The sequence below is a fragment of the Drosophila miranda genome, chromosome XL (assembly GCF_003369915.1).
Source record: "Drosophila miranda strain MSH22 chromosome XL, D.miranda_PacBio2.1, whole genome shotgun sequence".
In the NCBI taxonomy this organism is placed as follows: domain Eukaryota; kingdom Metazoa; phylum Arthropoda; class Insecta; order Diptera; family Drosophilidae; genus Drosophila; species Drosophila miranda.
Window position 1 is genome coordinate 6,807,845 of NC_046673.1, and position 18,742 is coordinate 6,826,586.

An 18,742-nucleotide genomic window follows, 5' to 3' on the forward strand; every position below is an offset into this window, starting at 1 on the left:
GGGCGGCTCCCAGACCCCAGGGGTAGTATCATCGATGGTTGGCTGCCAGATGCGCTTGGCCACCTGGCTCGAAACTTTGCCTAAAGCGCGAGACAAACGCGTGGATTATATTTAGTTTAGAGGATTCATTGGTACACACCCTCAGAGGCAGCAATCGCATCGTCCTCATCGTCATCGTCCAAATACTTTGAGTTGAAGCTATTCTCCGACATCTTTTTGTGCGAGAAAGAAATGAAAATGTTTATTGGAAAGAAACACCGCTGAACGAGAACCTTCACTGCTTCGAGCGAAATGGAAGCAATCGGATCCCAGTCGTGTGTTCGTTTGTTTATGGCGATCGGTTGCACAAAAAAAAATTGATTTATGGGAAATTTATTTTATTTATGCGGAGTTGTCTACTAATACACGCTGAAGTTTCTCGGAATTACTGCCCGACACAGACGCCTACCACGACAGTGCTGCCCAGTCAGAGGTCGTGGAGGCTTGAGTGCTGTGTGTGCGTGTGTGTATCAGTGGATGAACTATTGGCAGCACTGGTTAATCTTTTTGTGTATTGGTGAACGAAAAATGCCGGCATACACATGCCCACAGAAGTCTTAAAGTGAGACTTCTGCGGATCGAAGAAATATCAATCCAATCCATTGCATTTTGCGCAGAAGAAGCGATGTCTCACTTTGGGCGACTTTTTCAGTGCTGCCAATTATTTAAGGGAGATAGTTCTCTGCTCTGAGGCATCTATCATGGAACACGAGTGTGTAGAGGCCGGTGCCGCAAATATTTGGAATATTTCATTGCACTTTGATGATTCTCCATCGCCATTTGCACTTGTTGGCTTCAAAAACCATAAGCGCCCTCAAATTCATCCACTAATTGCCTGGCAAGCCGCACATTTCGAATAAAATATATAAAAATCTACCATTTACCATATTTACCTTCTTTTTTCTGTGGAAAAGATTAAGTTTTTGAAAAACAAAGCACTTTATTTTCACTGTAAAAATGGCAAATAGTATTTGCAACGAAAATTCCGCGGAGTTCAAGTAAAGCTGCTGAAGGTTGAAAAACTTCATTGTTACTATCGATACATCGATGTTTCTTCAACTATCGATGGAAGAAAGAGCGCCAACTGCTTGGGTTTGATTATTCGTACAATTTTGCTCATGATCCGACATCAAATACCTTAATTTCGATATTCCGTTTAGTATTTTTAAGCATTTTTAACATTTATTATAAAATTAATTAACAGACGACTCGGAAATGGCGTAACAGAAGCCCGAGCCAGCTCCGGCCAACTTCACGCGTCCCGGGATTTCCACGAGTGTAGGGCTGCATCTGGAAATTGATCGAAAATTGAATTTAAAGCCAATCCACTGGCAGAAGGGAGATTCTTACACATTCTCTGTACTGTTGTTGCCACAGTTTCCGTGCTCGTTCCAGCCCCAGGTGTAGATCTCGCCGGCTGTAGTCCGCAGCAGGCCGTGCTCTGCCCCCATGTGCACGCGAGCAGGCGTCTGGCCGTCGGGCAGTCGGAGGCTCAGTGGCTGGGGCACCGCCTGCTGCTCGCTGATCGAGCCCGTGCCCAGATGTCCGTAGCACTTGCGGCCCCACATGAGGATCTCGTTGTTGCGGAGCAGCGCCGCATTGTGGGTCCAGCCGACGGCCAGCTGCCGCACGTCCTCCTCGAAGAGGAAGGCGTTGGACTGGTCTTTTGACCAGAAATGCTGCCCCACCAAACTCAAAGAGCTGTCAAAGTTGAATAAGTTAAAGTAAAAAAAAAACGTAAATACATTTTTTAAAATCTATATGAAGGCGCGGTGGACGTGCCTCAACTGTTAAAGTTGAATGAGTCGAATCCTCCAGAAATCAGGAAAAACAAACAAATTATGAATATGTACGCAGAAGAATAAACCGTTTGTTTCATCCACGAGATTCGCAATGTACAACTTTCTAGCTTAAGGATTACACATGCATTTTCTCAATATAAAAACAAAGACCTCCTGATTATAGACGTCCGCCACGACCGTATCTGCGACGGAGGCAACTCCTCCGCAGCACCTCCGCAGCACCTCCGCAACTTTTTTGTTAAAATATGTTGAACGAAAAATCGGTAAAACATTTTTTTTTTTCATCGAAAAAACATGCCATTCGCAATTCATGTTTTTTTTTCCCATGTAAATTTAATAAATTTTTAATTGAAAGACATCTGAAGAAGATTCAGTTTAGTCAATAGAAACAGTGCCAGTATTAGGAAAAAAATATATACATACATATATGTATGAGAAAACAGCTCTTGTCGGCCTTTTTATAGGAAAAGCAGCCTGCAGTCGGCGCTGCAGCTGCGCAGTAGCGATGGACGCGTCAAAATGGCGGAACGTGGACTTATCGATAGGTCCCTCATAAATATTTCTCGTTTTTGATATTTCGGGTAATGTTACTAGCTAACTAGAACCCTCAGCCTTGCCCAGAAACTTTAATCCGATTGACGAATCATTTTCCCACAAGACTGGTTCATTTTAAAGCAGCTTCAGCTCTTGAATTTGAATTTTCAATGGTTGGGACCGGTTGCTACCGATTCATACTCGATTCAAATAGAGCGAAAAAGAGAACCTTAACTGATTTAATGAGAGCGCAAAAAGAGCCAATAACCGTTTCGAAGAAAGCAATTCGACCATCAATACTATCGATTGGATGCAAGTGGTGTGCGCCAAATAGAAATTGTTTGAAAGTGAATGAGCGAAAAGGATTTAGATCCAATCCATTGGAATAAATGATTTGAGAGCGGTCACCGCAGGTAGAGTTCAGTATTCTAGGGATGGTTGTTAAATATGTATTGATATATAAATTTTTTGATATATATGGACTTATATGTCTGATATTTTTTGGCTGGGCGAACATATTAACATGAATATTTTTCTCAGATTTGGCCGAGTCGATACTATTTTTCTGTTGGCTCAGGACGTAAGATCAAATATATCCGCGACTTTTGATTCTACTTATCGATGTACAGGAAGCTGCGAACATCGGTACTTTTGTGCGATAGTCTGATAAAATCCGGCGGTTACATGCCTTTATTTTGAAAATAACAAGCCGCCTGCTGCTTCAGAGCCGCCTGCTGCTGCTGCTTCAGAGCCGCCTGCTGCTGCTGCTTCAGAGCCGCCTGCTGCTGCTGCTGGAGAGCCGCCTGCTGCTGCTGCTGCTGGTGGTGGTGGTGCTGCTGCTGCTGCTGGTGGTGGTGTTGCTGCTGCTGCTGCTGTATATTGGCCTGATTGAAATTCATGCCCATGAGCTCCTGGTAAATGTGTCTGATGGCCATTTCCGTGGCACTGGGCAGATGTCCATGGGCGTGCAGGCCAATGTCGATGCCAGCCCCAGCTCCAGCCAGAGCTGCTGCCTCGGCTATGACCCTGGGCACTGTCGCTGGCGAAGGATGACGCGGATGCTGCTGCTGCTGTGGAAGCAGCGCTGCAGGTCCTGGCTGATTCGCGGCCTTGTGCTGCGGCTGCTGGGACATTGCCATGCCGCCCATTCCGGATGAAGAGGGTCCCTGAAATACGGATAGAGTTGGGGTTTTCCTCAGAACAGCTAAGAAGGAGGGCATGTTGGGCATATTCTAGCCAACGAATCATCGATTCCTAATTCATTGAAAGCCTAGAGCACCACTTACCCCCGAGTAGCTTTGGCCGGATACTCCGGCCGATCCAGCCGCAATCTGACTGGAGCTTTGGTCGAAGCCCGGCGGCGGTTTTTTGTTCTTGTCCTCCTCCAAGCCCATGTAGTTGGCGCCAAACAGCGCATAATTCTCGGCCGCCTTGAAGTACTGGGCGGAGCCGTTCTCCGGATCCTTGCTGTTGTCGCCGTAGAGAGAGCGCATCACTTCGTGTATAAAGTCCGAGGCGGTCCCGCTCACCGCTAGAGCGGGCGGCTCCCAGACCCCAGGGGTAGTATCATCGATGGTTGGCTGCCAGATGCGCTTGGCCACCTGGCTCGAAACTTTGCCTAAAGCGCGAGACAAACGCGTGGATTATATTTAGTTTAGAGGATTCATTGGTACACACCCTCAGAGGCAGCAATCGCATCGTCCTCATCGTCATCGTCCAAATACTTTGAGTTGAAGCTATTCTCCGACATCTTTTTGTGCGAGAAAGAAATGAAAATGTTTATTGGAAAGAAACACCGCTGAACGAGAACCTTCACTGCTTCGAGCGAAATGGAAGCAATCGGATCCCAGTCGTGTGTTCGTTTGTTTATGGCGATCGGTTGCACAAAAAAAATTGATTTATGGGAAATTTATTTTATTTATGCGGAGTTGTCTACTAATACACGCTGAAGTTTCTCGGAATTACTGCCCGACACAGACGCCTACCACGACAGTGCTGCCCAGTCAGAGGTCGTGGAGGCTTGAGTGCTGTGTGTGCGTGTGTGTATCAGTGGATGAACTATTGGCAGCACTGGTTAATCTTTTTGTGTATTGGTGAACGAAAAATGCCGGCATACACATGCCCACAGAAGTCTTAAAGTGAGACTTCTGCGGATCGAAGAAATATCAATCCAATCCATTGCATTTTGCGCAGAAGAAGCGATGTCTCACTTTGGGCGACTTTTTCAGTGCTGCCAATTATTTAAGGGAGATAGTTCTCTGCTCTGAGGCATCTATCATGGAACACGAGTTTGTAGAGGCCGGTGCCGCAAATATTTGGAATATTTCATTGCACTTTGATGATGCTCCATCGCCATTTGCACTTGTTGGCTTCAAAAACCATAAGCGCCCTCAAATTCATCCACTAATTGCCTGGCAAGCCGCACATTTCGAATAAAATATATAAAAATCTACCATTTACCATATTTACCTTCTTTTTTCTGTGGAAAAGATTAAGTTTTTGAAAAACAAAGCACTTTATTTTCACTGTAAAAATGGCAAATAGTATTTGCAACGAAAATTCCGCGGAGTTCAAGTAAAGCTACTGAAGGTTGAAAAACTTCATTGTTACTATCGATACATCGATGTTTCTTCAACTATCGATGGAAGAAAGAGCGCCAACTGCTTGGGTTTGATTATTCGTACAATTTTGCTCATGATCCGACATCAAATACCTTAATTTCGATATTCCGTTTAGTATTTTTAAGCATTTTTAACATTTATTATAAAATTAATTAACAGACGACTCGGAAATGGCGTAACAGAAGCCCGAGCCAGCTCCGGCCAACTTCACGCGTCCCGGGATTTCCACGAGTGTAGGGCTGCATCTGGAAATTGATCGAAAATTGAATTTAAAGCCAATCCACTGGCAGAAGGGAGATTCTTACACATTCTCTGTACTGTTGTTGCCACAGTTTCCGTGCTCGTTCCAGCCCCAGGTGTAGATCTCGCCGGCTGTAGTCCGCAGCAGGCCGTGCTCTGCCCCCATGTGCACGCGAGCAGGCGTCTGGCCGTCGGGCAGTCGGAGGCTCAGTGGCTGGGGCACCGCCTGCTGCTCGCTGATCGAGCCCGTGCCCAGCTGTCCGTAGCAGTTGCGGCCCCACATGAGGATCTCGTTGTTGCGGAGCAGCGCCGCATTGTGGGTCCAGCCGACAGCCAGCTGCCGCACGTCCTCCTCGAAGAGGAAGGCGTTGGACTGGTCTTTTGACCAGAAATGCTGCCCCACTCAAAGAGCTGTCAAAGTTGAATAAGTTAAAGTAAAAAAAAAACGTAAATACATTTTTTAAAATCTATATGAAGGCGCGGTGGACGTGCCTCAACTGTTAAAGTTAAATGAGTCGAATCCTCCAGAAATCAGGAAAAACAAACAAATTATGAATATGTACGCAGAAGAATAAACCGTTTGTTTCATCCACGAGATTCGCAATGTACAACTTTCTAGCTTAAGGATTACACATGCATTTTCTCAATATAAAAACAAAGACCTCCTGATTATAGACGTCCGCCACGACCGTATCTGCGACGGAGGCAACTCCTCCGCAGCACCTCCGCAACTTTTTGTGAAAATATGTTGAACGAAAAATCGGTAGAACATTTTTTTTTTTCATCGAAAAAACATGCCATTCGCAATTCATGTTTTTTTTTCCCCATGTAAATTTAATAAATTTTTAATTGAAAGACATCTGAAGAAGATTCAGTTTAGTCAATAGAAACAGTGCCAGTATTAGGAAAAAAATATATACATACATATATGTATGAGAAAACAGCTCTTGTCGGCCTTTTTATAGGAAAAGCAGCCTGCAGTCGGCGCTGCAGCTGCGCAGTAGCGATGGACGCGTCAAAATGGCGGAACGTGGACTTATCGATAGGTCCCTCATAAATATTTCTCGTTTTTGATATTTCGGGTAATGTTACTAGCTAACTAGAACCCTCAGCCTTGCCCAGAAACTTTAATCCGATTGACGAATCATTTTCCCACAAGACTGGTTCATTTTAAAGCAGCTTCAGCTCTTGAATTTGAATTTTCAATGGTTGGGACCGGTTGCTACCGATTCATACTCGATTCAAATAGAGCGAAAAAGAGAACCTTAACTGATTTAATGAGAGCGCAAAAAGAGCCAATAACCGTTTCGAAGAAAGCAATTCGACCATCAATACTATCGATTGGATGCAAGTGGTGTGCGCCAAATAGAAATTGTTTGAAAGTGAATGAGCGAAAAGGATTTAGATCCAATCCATTGGAATAAATGATTTGAGAGCGGTCACCGCAGGTAGAGTTCAGTATTCTAGGGATGGTTGTTAAATATGTATTGATATATAAATTTTTTGATATATATGGACTTATATGTCTGATATTTTTTGGCTGGGCGAACATATTAACATGAATATTTTTCTCAGATTTGGCCGAGTCGATACTATTTTTCTGTTGGCTCAGGACGTAAGATCAAATATATCCGCGACTTTTGATTCTACTTATCGATGTACAGGAAGCTGCGAACATCGGTACTTTTGTGCGATAGTCTGATAAAATCCGGCGGTTACATGCCTTTATTTTGAAAATAACAAGCCGCCTGCTGCTTCAGAGCCGCCTGCTGCTTCAGAGCCGCCTGCTGCTGCTGCTTCAGAGCCGCCTGCTGCTGCTGCTTCAGAGCCGCCTGCTGCTTCAGAGCCGCCTGCTGCTGCTGCTTCAGAGCCGCCTGCTGCTGCTGCTGGAGAGCCGCCTGCTGCTGCTGCTGCTGGTGGTGGTGGTGCTGCTGCTGCTGCTGGTGGTGGTGTTGCTGCTGCTGCTGCTGTATATTGGCCTGATTGAAATTCATGCCCATGAGCTCCTGGTAAATGTGTCTGATGGCCATTTCCGTGGCACTGGGCAGATGTCCATGGGCGTGCAGGCCAATGTCGATGCCAGCCCCAGCTCCAGCCAGAGCTGCTGCCTCGGCTATGACCCTGGGCACTGTCGCTGGCGAAGGATGACGCGGATGCTGCTGCTGCTGTGGAAGCAGCGCTGCAGGTCCTGGCTGATTCGCGGCCTTGTGCTGCGGCTGCTGGGACATTGCCATGCCGCCCATTCCGGATGAAGGGGGTCCCTGAAATACGGATAGAGTTGGGGTTTTCCTCAGAACAGCTAAGAAGGAGGGCATATTGGGCATATTCTAGCCAACGAATCATCGATTCCTAATTCATTGAAAGCCTAGAGCACCACTTACCCCCGAGTAGCTTTGGCCGGATACTCCGGCCGATCCAGCCGCAATCTGACTGGAGCTTTGGTCGAAGCCCGGCGGCGGTTTTTTGTTCTTGTCCTCCTCCAAGCCCATGTAGTTGGCGCCAAACAGCGCATAATTCTCGGCCGCCTTGAAGTACTGGGCGGAGCCGTTCTCCGGATCCTTGCTGTTGTCGCCGTAGAGAGAGCGCATCACTTCGTGTATAAAGTCCGAGGCGGTCCCGCTCACCGCTAGAGCGGGCGGCTCCCAGACCCCAGGGGTAGTATCATCGATGGTTGGCTGCCAGATGCGCTTGGCCACCTGGCTCGAAACTTTGCCTAAAGCGCGAGACAAACGCGTGGATTATATTTAGTTTAGAGGATTCATTGGTACACACCCTCAGAGGCAGCAATCGCATCGTCCTCATCGTCATCGTCCAAATACTTTGAGTTGAAGCTATTCTCCGACATCTTTTTGTGCGAGAAAGAAATGAAAATGTTTATTGGAAAGAAACACCGCTGAACGAGAACCTTCACTGCTTCGAGCGAAATGGAAGCAATCGGAACCCAGTCGTGTGTTCGTTTGTTTATGGCGATCGGTTGCACAAAAAAAATTGATTTATGGGAAATTTATTTTATTTATGCGGAGTTGTCTACTAATACACGCTGAAGTTTCTCGGAATTACTGCCCGACACAGACGCCTACCACGACAGTGCTGCCCAGTCAGAGGTCGTGGAGGCTTGAGTGCTGTGTGTGCGTGTGTGTATCAGTGGATGAACTATTGGCAGCACTGGTTAATCTTTTTGTGTATTGGTGAACGAAAAATGCCGGCATACACATGCCCACAGAAGTCTTAAAGTGAGACTTCTGCGGATCGAAGAAATATCAATCCAATCCATTGCATTTTGCGCAGAAGAAGCGATGTCTCACTTTGGGCGACTTTTTCAGTGCTGCCAATTATTTAAGGGAGATAGTTCTCTGCTCTGAGGCATCTATCATGGAACACGAGTTTGTAGAGGCCGGTGCCGCAAATATTTGGAATATTTCATTGCACTTTGATGATTCTCCATCGCCATTTGCACTTGTTGGCTTCAAAAACCATAAGCGCCCTCAAATTCATCCACTAATTGCCTGGCAAGCCGCACATTTCGAATAAAATATATAAAAATCTACCATTTACCATATTTACCTTCTTTTTTCTGTGGAAAAGATTAAGGTTTTTGAAAAACAAAGCACTTTATTTTCACTGTAAAAATGGCAAATAGTATTTGCAACGAAAATTCCGCGGAGTTCAAGTAAAGCTACTGAAGGTTGAAAAACTTCATTGTTACTATCGATACATCGATGTTTCTTCAACTATCGATGGAAGAAAGAGCGCCAACTGCTTGGGTTTGATTATTCGTACAATTTTGCTCATGATCCGACATCAAATACCTTAATTTCGATATTCCGTTTAGTATTTTTAAGCATTTTTAACATTTATTATAAAATTAATTAACAGACGACTCGGAAATGGCGTAACAGAAGCCCGAGCCAGCTCCGGCCAACTTCACGCGTCCCGGGATTTCCACGAGTGTAGGGCTGCATCTGGAAATTGATCGAAAATTGAATTTAAAGCCAATCCACTGGCAGAAGGGAGATTCTTACACATTCTCTGTACTGTTGTTGCCACAGTTTCCGTGCTCGTTCCAGCCCCAGGTGTAGATCTCGCCGGCTGTAGTCCGCAGCAGGCCGTGCTCTGCCCCCATGTGCACGCGAGCAGGCGTCTGGCCGTCGGGCAGTCGGAGGCTCAGTGGCTGGGGCACCGCCTGCTGCTCGCTGATCGAGCCCGTGCCCAGCTGTCCGTAGCAGTTGCGGCCCCACATGAGGATCTCGTTGTTGCGGAGCAGCGCCGCATTGTGGGTCCAGCCGACGGCCAGCTGCCGCACGTCCTCCTCGAAGAGGAAGGCGTTGGACTGGTCTTTTGACCAGAAATGCTGCCCCACCAAACTCAAAGAGCTGTCAAAGTTGAATAAGTTAAAGTAAAAAAAAAACGTAAATACATTTTTTAAAATCTGTTAAAGTTAAATGAGTCGAATCCTCCAGAAATCAGGAAAAACAAACAAATTATGAATATGTACGCAGAAGAATAAACCGTTTGTTTCATCCACGAGATTCGCAATGTACAACTTTCTAGCTTAAGGATTACACATGCATTTTCTCAATATAAAAACAAAGACCTCCTGATTATAGACGTCCGCCACGACCGTATCTGCGACGGAGGCAACTCCTCCGCAGCACCTCCGCAACTTTTTGTGAAAATATGTTGAACGAAAAATCGGTAGAACATTTTTTTTTTTCATCGAAAAAACATGCCATTCGCAATTCATGTTTTTTTTTCCTCATGTAAATTTAATAAATTTTTAATTGAAAGACATCTGAAGAAGATTCAGTTTAGTCAATAGAAACAGTGCCAGTATTAGGAAAAAAATATATACATACATATATGTATGAGAAAACAGCTCTTGTCGGCCTTTTTATAGGAAAAGCAGCCTGCAGTCGGCGCTGCAGCTGCGCAGTAGCGATGGACGCGTCAAAATGGCGGAACGTGGACTTATCGATAGGTCCCTCATAAATATTTCTCGTTTTTGATATTTCGGGTAATGTTACTAGCTAACTAGAACCCTCAGCCTTGCCCAGAAACTTTAATCCGATTGACGAATCATTTTCCCACAAGACTGGTTCATTTTAAAGCAGCTTCAGCTCTTGAATTTGAATTTTCAATGGTTGGGACCGGTTGCTACCGATTCATACTCGATTCAAATAGAGCGAAAAAGAGAACCTTAACTGATTTAATGAGAGCGCAAAAAGAGCCAATAACCGTTTCGAAGAAAGCAATTCGACCATCAATACTATCGATTGGATGCAAGTGGTGTGCGCCAAATAGAAATTGTTTGAAAGTGAATGAGCGAAAAGGATTTAGATCCAATCCATTGGAATAAATGATTTGAGAGCGGTCACCGCAGGTAGAGTTCAGTATTCTAGGGATGGTTGTTAAATATGTATTGATATATAAATTTTTTGATATATATGGACTTATATGTCTGATATTTTTTGGCTGGGCGAACATATTAACATGAATATTTTTCTCAGATTTGGCCGAGTCGATACTATTTTTCTGTTGGCTCAGGACGTAAGATCAAATATATCCGCGACTTTTGATTCTACTTATCGATGTACAGGAACCTGCGAACATCGGTACTTTTGTGCGATAGTCTGATGAAATCCGGCGGTTACATGCCTTTATTTTGAAAATAACAAGCCGCCCATAAAATTGTATTCATTCAAATAGTAACCACTCAACTTAACCACTGTTCATCATCAGCGATCTTTTCTTTTTCCCTGAAGAACATGTGTTTGATTCCAACTACACAGAAAGCGACATAAGTAACGAAACTCCTGGTGCTAAAAAATGAAGCTAGGAAGCCGCAAAGGTTACCTTTACAAAGCCAGTGCTGCCAATGCGGGGACAGAAAATATATCGTTTTCGCCGGCTTTGTCAATCGGAATAGGCCAAACATTTGTTCAGATATGGTCAACAAATCTGGCAATTAATAGTCAGTTCAGTGAGTGTTCTGTGTAAAAATTGTGAAGCTAGAAATAAGTTACAATAAAACGCCTAAGTTCGCCTGTATTTTCAGTAGTAATTTCGAACTGTATGGTTCGCAGCCTCCCTGAAAAAAGCAACGCGTGCGTGGATTCTGCCGAAGACCAATCCAAAAAGAAGTGAAAAGTGAACAAATAGCACAGTAATTCGAATTACTTTCTTCAATTAGTGCACATACGTACGTATTTATTGTCTGAAAATCAGAATCAGTGAGAATCCCAATGTTCTATCAGAATGAACGGTCATCATCGCAAGAGAAAGTGGCAAGCTGGGCGCGGTGAGGATCTCACCCCCGACGACCGTATTGAGTTAATTGCCGAGTTGATGGCTAAACTAGACGGAGTCAATTTCGTCGCCGACTTTTTCCACATCCGTCGACTGAAACTGCTGATCACCGGCTGCCTGCCCGACCACAAGGAGCAGCTGCTACGCATTCTCATAGGCTGTGTGACCCGGCCCCCCAGCCCGGCCACAGCTAGCTACGCCCAAATTGTGAGTCTCCTCTGCAACGACTTTGATCTCCTGATGGTCGACTGCATCCGCGCCCTGATGGTGGTCCACCAGAAGGCACTCATCGATGGCAAGTGGGAGAAGGCGCGCGGCCTGGAGAGCTTCTTCGCCGAGCAATGCAAGTGACATAGCATAGAAGGGCCCTGGCTATGCAGTTTGATCACTGCACTGCCCCTGTTCGGACACGATACGTAATACATATCAAACTCTCGGTAAACAAAACATAGCATATTCAATAACACGACATTAACACACGAGCCTAACACACGAGCCAAATAAACGAAGAATCTAGGCAACGATATTGGTGCACTTTAAGGATTTGTTTTAGGTACTACTCGTATTATTATTTATTCAACAGAAATTCCCCACCATCCAGCCCCGCAACCCACTCGACAATCCGTTTGAAGAACTCAGCGTCGACCAGCTCGACGATCCGCACATTCCCATTTTGTCATCTTCGCTGCAGCTAACCAGGGGCTCCATGGCCCCCAGGTAGATGGGCACCTGAAATCACACCACAAATAGGATGTGTGGGGAAATTATCCACATGCACATGCCCCTCTGTACTAACATCTTGGCTCACTCAAATTTCACAATTTTATTTTGAAGAGTGAGAGGTTTTAGATTGGCTAACGACCCAACAAAATTTTGGATCAAGCTCAAACTGCCATTTGATTATGTTTATTAAACATACGAGTAAAATCTGTGTCCAACAAAGGGTGGGGGGGGGGTGTGCATTAAAGCTACTTGAAGAGCAGAGGCAACCTGCAGTGAGGCTCCGTCTGACTGGGATTGTCCGAATAGAGTGACATGGTCCTAGCGGTGAGATCGAAAATGCCAACGGCAATGGTTTTGACCACCTCATCACAGCTGCCATTCTCGCGCCACACGCAATACATTCCCCCAGAGACATCGCCCAGCATATGGCGCACATCCTGCTCGCTCGATGGCGGCTTGTAGGTGCCGAACGCCTGCATTCGCGATACGCTGGAGTCGACCATCAGAGCGTTGGCCTGATCCTGGCGTATGCGATCGAATCTAGGATCGAATCGAGAATTACTCAAGCTGCGCTAATGACTACTGGTAGATCACTGATTCACATGGTAGTTATGATTGCCCAAGGGTATCTCCTTGATGTTCAAAAGCGACTCATTCTTACGGTCTGGCGAAGGCGCCATCTCCACATTATAGAACATCTGGCGGGGATCGCTGTGAAATCAAGGAACAAGAAAACTGCAGACTGTTGACCGTTGACCAAAGTCCCTTTGATACTCACGCCAAGAAGGTAAAGTTAATGGAGCAGGCATCGGCTGCTCCCACACCTGCGTCCTTGAGCACCCTAAAAGCATCGTCCACATTGCTGGTGGCCAGCAGGGCTCGTGTCAAGAAGTGTCTCGCTAAAAAGCATTAAAGCCAACCCTCATTAAAGGTCTCTTATCCCATCGAAAGGGAAATGGGAAGTACACTTACGTGTCTTGCCACTGCGCAACAGCTCCGCACTGATCGTATTGATGCTGAAGACCAGGCCATGATAATTCTGATTCATGGTGTAGCCGGGCAAGTGTCCGGCATAGCACAGGGACATAAAGTGCTCTTCCTTGACATTGTATTTGCCCTGCGGCTTGTCGCTGATGATGTGCGCGTCAACAAAATAGTAATGATTGAGGGATTCCGTCAGGGCATCCTCGGTGTGACCCAACAGTCGCTATAAACGAGACGTTGCACTGTATTAAAGCAATCTTCTGGGGCTCCTCTAGGCTTTACCTACGCAATTCTTTTGGTTGACAATGATTGTGGAGCAGCCAGTCGGCTGGCTATTGTTGCGCGGCTGTAGCTTCAACGCCTGCGGCAGGATGTCGTCAAGGTGCAGCAGAAAGAGCTAAAAAGCAATATGATAAACGTTTTAAAAACAAAATTAAATATATATATTAAAATATAACCATGTACGTCTGCTAATCTCTTTATTTATAAGATATACAGCTGAAATTTTTCAAACAGCAGTACCGTTCTTTACTGGACTTTTCGACTTTTCTGGTCCGACCATCAGAAATATACCAAAATATACCGTCTCATTTGAAAAATATACCGTAAATGTACTGACGAATTCATGTTCTATTTTACATATTCCTCGTTTTTAAAATTCCGTGGAATATTACTAGCTATATAGAACATTTAGCCATGCCCACATAGTTTTAAACGATCGATGAATCAATTTTCTACTTAATTGGCCTATTCTAAATACTTGCTTTTATTGGATTTTTATATACCGTTGAAAATGGTAAACCGGTCACCCTGATTGATTATGCTAAGCAGTTGCTATCGGATTTATCGACAGTGGTATTTTGGTATATTTCTGATTTTCTCAGCTGAAATCGATAACAGGCAAAAAAAAATAGCTGATTTTATCTGCATTTTCTTACGTTTGAATGAAGAACAAAAGAAAAGAAATGATATAAGCTCCTTTATTATAAAAAAAAAAAAATATTTAATTTTTTATTTAAATATTGGCTTGTACGGAAAACGACTGGAGCGACTTCGGGTGGACAGTACCACCGTCACACTTTAACCTCCCGTTCCCACATACTCGAATTGACGACTCCCACCGCATTGGCTGCAGTTTGGCAGCGATTTCAGCTGATCCGCCACAGTTGCGGCTGTGTTTTTTATCCAAAGGGTATCCTCGCTTGTAGCGCACAATCTGCTTGGGCTCGTTGCCCATAAAACAACCCGTGGAACTGGTGGAACATCACATCAACACAACGGTGGCTGTTCCCTCCGCCTCTCATGGCAATGACAAAGTAAGTAATCCTTTGTAGTTGATCTTCACTTGCAGAATCTGCGGGCGTGTCCCACACTGTGGTCGCTTCTTGTCAATGAAACGCAGGCCTCGGGGCACTCCACACAGCATGATGTGGGTGGTGTGGATGTGGGGGGGCTGTCCGAAGCGGATCTGCAACACAGCACCGCTCTCACCGCTCAACGATTTCAAAGATGTTGGCACGGATCGGCTGACAAGGCCGAACATGATATAGGTGTTCCAGTCCAGCCCAGCCCTTCAAAACTATACACTAAAATTCAGAAGCGGAGAACACTTCAACAGAAGATGTCGACGGTTGAGGTACAACAGACCACGGCAGTGATGCTGGAGAAACGTTTTCCAGTGACTGTCTGTCATCAGGGAATGAAGGTCATTTTAATCATTGCAAAAACCCAGCAGCCGGGAGGCGCTCTGCAGCAACAAGAAGATATTGAGCTCATGCCTCGCCCTCGTGTGGAATCGGACTCCAGTACGCGCGGAGCCGCGACATTCTGGGCACAGGCACAGGGATCCATCTGCTGAGGCGGACCGCAATGTGTGTGTCGTAGAACTAAATAACTTTGAAGACTGTTTAAGAGTACGCCTTGCTATGCTGTCGGCCATCAGCCCAGCGGAGACGACAACAAACTCAACAAAACAAACAAACAAAATATTTTAAAACTAGTTCAAATACTCGATCGCTCCATGTCATCTAATCTGTGGGTGTGGAGTGTAATGTCCTGGCCGTACTCTAGTTGTCCCAGAAGTGGACCTGGCGACGCAAACGGGCACGATACGCAAGAAACACCGCTTTGAGAACATACGTCGTGTGGGTCAGGGACTATGCCAGTTGCTGTTACGGCCTTTTGGCCGTAGGAGAGGAGAGCCGCCTGCTGCTTCAGAGCCGCCTGCTGCTTCAGAGCCGCCTGCTGCTGCTGCTTCAGAGCCGCCTGCTGCTGCTGCTGGAGAGCCGCCTGCTGCTGCTGCTGCTGGTGGTGGTGCTGCTGCTGCTGCTGGTGGTGGTGTTGCTGCTGCTGCTGCTGTATATTGGCCTGATTGAAATTCATGCCCATGAGCTCCTGGTAAATGTGTCCGATGGCCATTTCCGTGGCACTGGGCAGATGTCCATGGGCGTGCAGGCCATGTCGATGCCAGCCCCAGCTCCAGCCAGAGCTGCTGCCTCGGCTATGACCCTGGGCACTGTCGCTGGCGAAGGATGACGCGGATGCTGCTGCTGCTGTGGAAGCAGCGCTGCAGGTCCTGGCTGATTCGCGGCCTTGTGCTGCGGCTGCTGGGACATTGCCATGCCGCCCATTCCGGATGAAGAGGGTCCCTGAAATACGGATAGAGTTGGGGTTTTCCTCAGAACAGCTAAGAAGGAGGGCATATTGGGCATATTCTAGCCAACGAATCATCGATTCCTAATTTATTGAAAGCCTAGAGCACCACTTACCCCCGAGTAGCTTTGGCCGGATACTCCGGCCGATCCAGCCGCAATCTGACTGGAGCTTTGGTCGAAGCCCGGCGGCGGTTTTTTGTTCTTGTCCTCCTCCAAGCCCATGTAGTTGGCGCCAAACAGCGCATAATTCTCGGCCGCCTTGAAGTACTGGGCGGAGCCGTTCTCCGGATCCTTGCTGTTGTCGCCGTAGAGAGAGCGCATCACTTCGTGTATAAAGTCCGAGGCGGTCCCGCTCACCGCTAGAGCGGGCGGCTCCCAGACCCCAGGGGTAGTATCATCGATGGTTGGCTGCCAGATGCGCTTGGCCACCTGGCTCGAAACTTTGCCTAAAGCGCGAGACAAACGCGTGGATTATATTTAGTTTAGAGGATTCATTGGTACACACCCTCAGAGGCAGCAATCGCATCGTCCTCATCGTCATCGTCCAAATACTTTGAGTTGAAGCTATTCTCCGACATCTTTTTGTGCGAGAAAGAAATGAAAATGTTTATTGGAAAGAAACACCGCTGAACGAGAACCTTCACTGCTTCGAGCGAAATGGAAGCAATCGGATCCCAGTCGTGTGTTCGTTTGTTTATGGCGATCGGTTGCACAAAAAAAATTGATTTATGGGAAATTTATTTTATTTATGCGGAGTTGTCTACTAATACACGCTGAAGTTTCTCGGAATTACTGCCCGACACAGACGCCTACCACGACAGTGCTGCCCAGTCAGAGGTCGAGGAGGCTTGAGTGCTGTGTGTGCGTGTGTGTATCAGTGGATGAACTATTGGCAGCACTGGTTAATCTTTTTGTGTATTGGTGAACGAAAAATGCCGGCATACACATGGCCACAGAAGTCTTAAAGTGAGACTTCTGCGGATCGAAGAAATATCAATCCAATCCATTGCATTTTGCGCAGAAGAAGCGATGTCTCACTTTGGGCGACTTTTTCTGTGCTGCCAATTATTTAAGGGAGATAGTTCTCTGCTCTGAGGCATCTATCATGGAACACGAGTGTGTAGAGGCCGGTGCCGCAAATATTTGGAATATTTCATTGCACTTTGATGATTCTCCATCGCCATTTGCACTTGTTGGCTTCAAAAACCATAAGCGCCCTCAAATTCATCCACTAATTGCCTGGCAAGCCGCACATTTCGAATAAAATATATAAAAATCTACCATTTACCATATTTACCTTCTTTTTTCTGTGGAAAAGATTAAGTTTTTGAAAAACAAAGCACTTTATTTTCACTGTAAAAATGGCAAATAGTATTTGCAACGAAAATTCCGCGGAGTTCAAGTAAAGCTGCTGAAGGTTGAAAAACTTCATTGTTACTATCGATACATCGATGTTTCTTCAACTATCGATGGAAGAAAGAGCGCCAACTGCTTGCGTTTGATTATTCGTACAATTTTGCTCATGATCCGACATCAAATACCTTAATTTCGATATTCCGTTTAGTATTTTTAAGCATTTTTAACATTTATTATAAAATTAATTAACAGACGACTCGGAAATGGCGTAACAGAAGCCCGAGCCAGCTCCGGCCAACTTCACGCGTCCCGGGATTTCCACGAGTGTGTAGCATACAACGTACAGGTTCTAGGAGCTGATATTAGCTAAACGGGAGTAGGAAGTACGCGCTGGCTTCGGCTTTTGTCTCTGGTCGGCGAGGTGTGGGCATGGAGGATATTTTACTACCCATTTAGAGCTCTGGCAAATGGTCGAGATAAGAATTTATATAAAAAATTAAATCGCGTACGAGTAGGGAAAGGATACTAGGAAACGGGATACCGGGGGTCAAAGGGACAGATCAGCATGGATACGTAAACGAAGAAGATCACCGGTCAGATCTTTGTCGGCTGCGGTATCGCCCATTGGCGAGAACGCCCACCCTACCATGATCCTTCAGGGCCACCTATTAACAATCAGGATCCCTCCAACAAAGACTGCGGTGGGTCACATCTCCGTCAGACGAGGTTGCATGGTTCCGATATAAGATATTTAGCCTTGGTTCATTTCCAAACTAACTTTATTTAAGCAATCCATAGTTCTTCATTTAAATTCCTATAAAACCTAACGCTAATAGAATTTAGTCTCTAATATAATCCTGCTATTCGATATTGTCTTACATTTATAGGGTATTACTATACAGCATATACTGGGGAAAGAATATCATAGGGGCGAGGTAGGGTATAATGATCTTAAATCTATAAAAATGATTAGTAGGTATATATAAATGCACGAGCTAGGTTATGTGTTCATCATAGGAACAAGAAAACTTCAAACTTCATTACGTAAACTTGGTCAGTGCCAAAACCAGACAAAAATAGGGTATATGGAAAATCGCTTAAAGGCATGAGTAATATGTGTATAAAACCGTGATCATGGTTGAAGACCAACGAATAGTCACCGCACATTCATTCTTTTCAGATGGCTTACTTGGTTCAGGATAATCACTTACGATACGATTAATAGCTTCGACTCCCACGCAGAAAGATCTTTCGTTGTGTGTTGGATGAGATGATTTGATGGGTGGAGGAGTATGATGATGTGTGTGATTGTGATGAGTATCTGCATAGATGATGAGATGAATGCGTGGCAACCAAAATCAAAAAACTGTAAAAATAATCGGTATTAATACACTACTCATTTGTTCAAGTTCGATTTAGCCCCTGGATAGGAATTCCCTTTTTGTTTATACCGGATTTAATTGGCTGTTGCAAATTTTTTTCC

General features: G+C 45.5%; 6 protein-coding genes across 7 annotated transcripts; 1 reads left to right on the forward strand and 5 right to left on the reverse strand.

Annotated features, from left to right (window-relative positions):
• Positions 1 to 97: 97 nt before the first annotated feature.
• On the reverse strand, positions 98 to 9,963 carry LOC117187511 (RCC1 domain-containing protein 1-like). The gene is made up of 4 exons (XM_033390275.1): positions 9,892 to 9,963; positions 1,390 to 2,052; positions 933 to 1,329; positions 98 to 212 (listed from the first exon to the last, which is right to left on the reverse strand). Exons 2-3 carry the CDS (start codon positions 1,605 to 1,607, stop codon positions 1,233 to 1,235), a joined length of 315 nt encoding a protein of 104 aa, XP_033246166.1. The 5' UTR covers positions 1,608 to 2,052; positions 9,892 to 9,963; the 3' UTR covers positions 98 to 212; positions 933 to 1,232.
• LOC117187002 (secretion-regulating guanine nucleotide exchange factor-like) lies at positions 4,867 to 8,081 on the reverse strand. The gene is made up of 4 exons (XM_033388552.1): positions 8,009 to 8,081; positions 7,618 to 7,949; positions 5,302 to 5,630; positions 4,867 to 5,241 (listed from the first exon to the last, which is right to left on the reverse strand). Exons 1-4 carry the CDS (start codon positions 8,079 to 8,081, stop codon positions 5,145 to 5,147), a joined length of 831 nt encoding a protein of 276 aa, XP_033244443.1. The 3' UTR covers positions 4,867 to 5,144.
• Positions 8,829 to 9,650, reverse strand: LOC117187527 (ultraviolet-B receptor UVR8-like). The gene is made up of 2 exons (XM_033390276.1): positions 9,259 to 9,650; positions 8,829 to 9,198 (listed from the first exon to the last, which is right to left on the reverse strand). The coding sequence occupies exons 1-2, from the start codon at positions 9,474 to 9,476 to the stop codon at positions 9,102 to 9,104; spliced, it is 315 nt and encodes a 104-aa protein (XP_033246167.1). The 5' UTR covers positions 9,477 to 9,650; the 3' UTR covers positions 8,829 to 9,101.
• Positions 9,964 to 11,194: 1,231 nt separating the features above from the next.
• On the forward strand, positions 11,195 to 12,068 carry LOC117187461. The gene is made up of 2 exons (XM_033390184.1): positions 11,195 to 11,435; positions 11,491 to 12,068. Exon 2 carries the CDS (start codon positions 11,492 to 11,494, stop codon positions 11,891 to 11,893), a length of 402 nt encoding a protein of 133 aa, XP_033246075.1. The 5' UTR covers positions 11,195 to 11,435; position 11,491; the 3' UTR covers positions 11,894 to 12,068.
• Positions 12,069 to 12,490: 422 nt separating this feature from the next.
• Positions 12,491 to 14,792, reverse strand: LOC117187003. The gene is made up of 6 exons (XM_033388555.1): positions 14,595 to 14,792; positions 13,536 to 13,646; positions 13,238 to 13,472; positions 13,044 to 13,164; positions 12,860 to 12,976; positions 12,491 to 12,805 (listed from the first exon to the last, which is right to left on the reverse strand). Exons 1-6 carry the CDS (start codon positions 14,790 to 14,792, stop codon positions 12,511 to 12,513), a joined length of 1,077 nt encoding a protein of 358 aa, XP_033244446.1. The 3' UTR covers positions 12,491 to 12,510.
• A 745-nt stretch (positions 14,793 to 15,537) lies between these two features.
• On the reverse strand, positions 15,538 to 17,588 carry LOC117187430. Of its 2 annotated transcripts, XM_033390090.1 has the most exons (4): positions 17,201 to 17,588; positions 16,409 to 16,481; positions 16,018 to 16,349; positions 15,538 to 15,897 (listed from the first exon to the last, which is right to left on the reverse strand). In XM_033390090.1, the coding sequence occupies exons 1-4, from the start codon at positions 17,333 to 17,335 to the stop codon at positions 15,628 to 15,630; spliced, it is 810 nt and encodes a 269-aa protein (XP_033245981.1). In that variant the 5' UTR covers positions 17,336 to 17,588; the 3' UTR covers positions 15,538 to 15,627. The 2 variants fall into 2 exon arrangements, with proteins under 2 accessions (XP_033245981.1, XP_033245984.1); XM_033390093.1 differs by lacking the exon at positions 17,201 to 17,588 and having other exon boundaries at positions 16,409 to 16,845.
• Positions 17,589 to 18,742: the final 1,154 nt, after the last annotated feature.

Coding starts and splice junctions, on each gene's coding strand:
- LOC117187003 (XM_033388555.1), bottom strand. CDS start 14,792: ATGTTCGGCCTTGTCAGCCGATCCGTGCCAACATCTTTGAAATCGTTG. Junction 13,647..14,594: donor CACGCCCGCAGATTCTGCAA/GTGAAGATCAAC, acceptor ATTGCTTTTTAG/CTCTTTCTGCTGCACCTTGA. Junction 12,806..12,859: donor CATAACTACCATGTGAATCA/GTGATCTACCAG, acceptor ATTCGATCCTAG/ATTCGATCGCATACGCCAGG.
- LOC117187430 (XM_033390090.1), bottom strand. CDS start 17,335: ATGAAGTTTTTCAACCTTCAGCAGCTTTACTTGAACTCCGCGGAATTT. Junction 16,350..16,408: donor TGCGATTGCTGCCTCTGAGG/GTGTGTACCAAT, acceptor CTCGCGCTTTAG/GCAAAGTTTCGAGCCAGGTG. Junction 15,898..16,017: donor CCGGCCAAAGCTACTCGGGG/GTAAGTGGTGCT, acceptor TCCGTATTTCAG/GGACCCTCTTCATCCGGAAT.
- LOC117187527 (XM_033390276.1), bottom strand. CDS start 9,476: ATGTGGGGCCGCAACTGCTACGGACAGCTGGGCACGGGCTCGATCAGC. Junction 9,199..9,258: donor AACAACAGTACAGAGAATGT/GTAAGAATCTCC, acceptor ATCAATTTCCAG/ATGCAGCCCTACACTCGTGG.
- LOC117187511 (XM_033390275.1), bottom strand. CDS start 1,607: ATGTGGGGCCGCAAGTGCTACGGACATCTGGGCACGGGCTCGATCAGC. Junction 1,330..1,389: donor AACAACAGTACAGAGAATGT/GTAAGAATCTCC, acceptor ATCAATTTCCAG/ATGCAGCCCTACACTCGTGG.
- LOC117187461 (XM_033390184.1), top strand. CDS start 11,492: ATGAACGGTCATCATCGCAAGAGAAAGTGGCAAGCTGGGCGCGGTGAG.
- LOC117187002 (XM_033388552.1), bottom strand. CDS start 8,081: ATGTCGGAGAATAGCTTCAACTCAAAGTATTTGGACGATGACGATGAG. Junction 7,950..8,008: donor TGCGATTGCTGCCTCTGAGG/GTGTGTACCAAT, acceptor CTCGCGCTTTAG/GCAAAGTTTCGAGCCAGGTG. Junction 5,242..5,301: donor AACAACAGTACAGAGAATGT/GTAAGAATCTCC, acceptor ATCAATTTCCAG/ATGCAGCCCTACACTCGTGG.